Source organism: Vicia villosa, linkage group LG3 (assembly GCF_029867415.1).
Source record: "Vicia villosa cultivar HV-30 ecotype Madison, WI linkage group LG3, Vvil1.0, whole genome shotgun sequence".
Lineage (NCBI taxonomy): Eukaryota > Viridiplantae > Streptophyta > Magnoliopsida > Fabales > Fabaceae > Vicia > Vicia villosa.
The window spans coordinates 135,509,975-135,513,015 of NC_081182.1; the positions used below are offsets into that span (position 1 = coordinate 135,509,975).

The window sequence follows — 3,041 nt, forward strand, 5'->3', positions numbered from 1 at the left end:
AAAAAAATAGTCTGTTGTTCTTGTAACAAACAGACTTATCCACAACAATGAAGAATAATAAAATATTAATAAGATTGATGATCATTTCATTTATACATTACTTGGCAATGATCCAAACAACGATGGTATTAATTGTATGAGAAATAATTGTGATGAAAGAATTTGGATCAATCCAATATTTTGAATGGATAAAGAAAGCAAACAAAAGCTACTATAAGGAATAGTAACTACTACAAAATGCGTAAACAAAAATGTCATGGTCACCACGGTTCTTCATAATACCATGGTGACATCTATAAAATAAGGGGCTACCACACCTTTAGGGGAGACACACTACTTGTCTACCTAAAATCTTAAGGTGATATGTGAGTAAGTTATCTCACTTATAAATTCTCAAGTCACCACATTCCTATTCAAATAGGGACTATTTCCCCCACACTAATCATAATTACTATATTCTGAACCAATTTATCTCTAGTTTGATTGAATATTTTTGTTATTTCATAAGTAGTACAATCAAATATTGTTCAGCTTAAAGCTGAACTTACTTATGTAGTTTTTTTCCAAAAAGGATAGAAGGTAGAAAAAGCAAGAATCTAAGAGAAAACTTAACAAAAGTACTATGGCATAACATTTTAGTAAAAAGAAAATATTCCAAACCACAAGCCGAATTGGCATAACATTTTAGTAAAATGCAACATTCAAAACAAACACAATTAACAGGGGAAACCACCAACATACATATTATACGATATATGAATTTTAAAAGAAAGAAGTATTAAAAAAGCAAAATAGTTTGTTCGCCTTTTGATGTCTCTTGCTTAAGAGTCAAACCAATGAAGTAAATTGTAGTGAGCTTCTGCAAGAAATTTTTCAACGCGAATTCGATTAATTTCTGCTTCTTCCATTTTGTTCTGGGAAGCTTTTTCCTAGAAAAATTCAAAGGCATACAATGTCTTAAAATTTTAGAATATGTATTATCAAAATATAAGTGAATAATGAGTACATAATTTACTATAAAAAATCAATATTTTAAGAATTATATTATTCACAAAATTACTGAATTAATAATTTGAAAGTATGAAACAATAACATGCTATCATAACATAAGAGTTGAGATTTTATATATTAAAGATACAAAAGAGAATACACTCACCTCGCCTTCTTCTTTTTCAGCATTAATAATTTCTTTTCCTTTTTCTGTAGTTTTTCTTTTGTGACTTGGACGTGTTCCATCCTTCTCATGCTTTTCAACTTTTTCTGTAGTTTTTCTTTTGCGACTTGGACGTTTTCCATTCTTTTCATATTTTTCAACTTCTATAATAGATCGACAAGTAAAACCTTTTTTCTTATGACGATATGACTGCATGACAATAATTATTTAATTAAACTTTAATTAATCAATAGAAAATATAAGAAGAGTACTTGTTTCGAATATTGATGTAGCAATAGTTCAAAATATTTTAAAATGATATATCAACAAAAACATACATACATGAACATACTATTCATATCTATTAAATGTTAAACATGTTTTTTCAACATTTTCAACAATAAAACGAGCTTTGTTATTGGACATCTAGATTGCTTTTGGAAAATTATGAGTAAATTATTTACAGTCAATTAAAACCATTCCTATATATTTTATTGATTAAGAAAAATATAATTCTAAGAACAAACTATTAAAATAAATGTTATTGTAATTATAAAATTCATCCTTTTATTATCATTATAAAATTTTACTACATACCTTATCAACCTTAATTCCATCGTTTCGAGGTTTCTCTATAACTTCCCAATTATCAACAAATTCTTTTGGAATAGCTTTAGGAGTTCTTTTTTTTCTTGTTGATGCAGTAGATAAGCATGCAATCTAAATTCAAATATTGTGTTAATAAAATTAAAAGAAAGTAGCTGTTAGAAAAATTAATTGAAAAGTAATAAATTCATATATGAATATTTAATATCGAAATGTAATACAAATACCTCCTTTGATGGAGTAATGATAATGGAACCATCATCGTTTTGCTTAACATCATTTTTCTCATCACAGCCACCATTATTATTAGATTCATTAGAATTTTCACCATCCTTACCAATGTTATCATCATCATTAGTAATGTTATTATCATTTTCAATGGGTGGTATCCATGATACCGGATCAACATACATTGCTTTGCCTTCCTGAAAGTGGTTTTTTTTTTATAATAAAAACACATAAATAAAAATAAAGTTGTTTATATATTGTATAAAATAGTTTTAAAGAAATTCACTACAATTCATTTAGTCAAGATAAAACAACCACGCGACTTTGCACAAAATAAATTAAAAAATATAGAAAATCAAGACTATAAAACTGACCCCAAAGATGGTTTTCAAACTTTATACATGTTATAACAACTATGTGATTACAGATTAGAGTATAGAGAAACACACAAAAAATTTCTTTATACAGTTCGGTCAATCAGCCTACGTTTGCGACTATAGAGTAGTTATAGCTCTGTCTTATTGATTTATTTTAAATTACACATTAGGATTTCAGTGTTACAAGTATATATAGGTATATTAATGATCTAAATTACAATAATACCCTAAGGATCTGCGACTCTAAGCATTATCCATTTGACATTACCCATGAGCCAAATTTGATAATCTCCACCTTGTCTAATATTAAATCCATATGAAGATCTAATGCATGTCATATCCTAGCAACTAGGGGTATGTAATTCCTCCTTAAAATTGAGAAACATGTAACAAGTTCAAACAATGTTTGAGCTTGTCAATGGTGATAGACTTGGTCAACATGTCAGTTGCATTCTCTAAAATGTGAACCTTCTAAAGTAATATTTCTCTACCCGCTACAAATTCTATGATATTGTGAATCCTCAAACCAATATGCTTAGTTTTAGCATGGTAGACCTTATTGTTTGCCAAATATATTAAACTCTAACTATCACAATGCAAATGTACTCTACCTTACTTAACTCCCAACTCTTTGACTAACCCTGTAAGCCACAATGCTTCCTTGGCAACTTTAGCTA

General features: G+C 28.1%; 1 protein-coding gene across 1 annotated transcript; it reads right to left on the reverse strand.

The window, feature by feature from the left end:
* Positions 1 to 668: 668 nt before the first annotated feature.
* LOC131656704 (uncharacterized) lies at positions 669 to 2,172 on the reverse strand. Its single transcript, XM_058926341.1, has 4 exons — positions 1,987 to 2,172; positions 1,751 to 1,873; positions 1,157 to 1,363; positions 669 to 929 (listed from the first exon to the last, which is right to left on the reverse strand). Exons 1-4 carry the CDS (start codon positions 2,170 to 2,172, stop codon positions 822 to 824), a joined length of 624 nt encoding a protein of 207 aa, XP_058782324.1. The 3' UTR covers positions 669 to 821.
* Positions 2,173 to 3,041: the final 869 nt, after the last annotated feature.

What these genes read in the sequence shown, in the direction of transcription:
- LOC131656704 (XM_058926341.1), bottom strand. Translation starts at nt 2,172, where the DNA reads ATGTATGTTGATCCGGTATCATGGATACCACCCATTGAAAATGATAAT. An exon ending in ATGGAATTAAGGTTGATAAG is followed by an intron (nt 1,364 to 1,750) that starts GTATGTAGTAAA and finishes ATTGTCATGCAG; the next exon opens with TCATATCGTCATAAGAAAAA. An exon ending in CTGAAAAAGAAGAAGGCGAG is followed by an intron (nt 930 to 1,156) that starts GTGAGTGTATTC and finishes GAATTTTTCTAG; the next exon opens with GAAAAAGCTTCCCAGAACAA.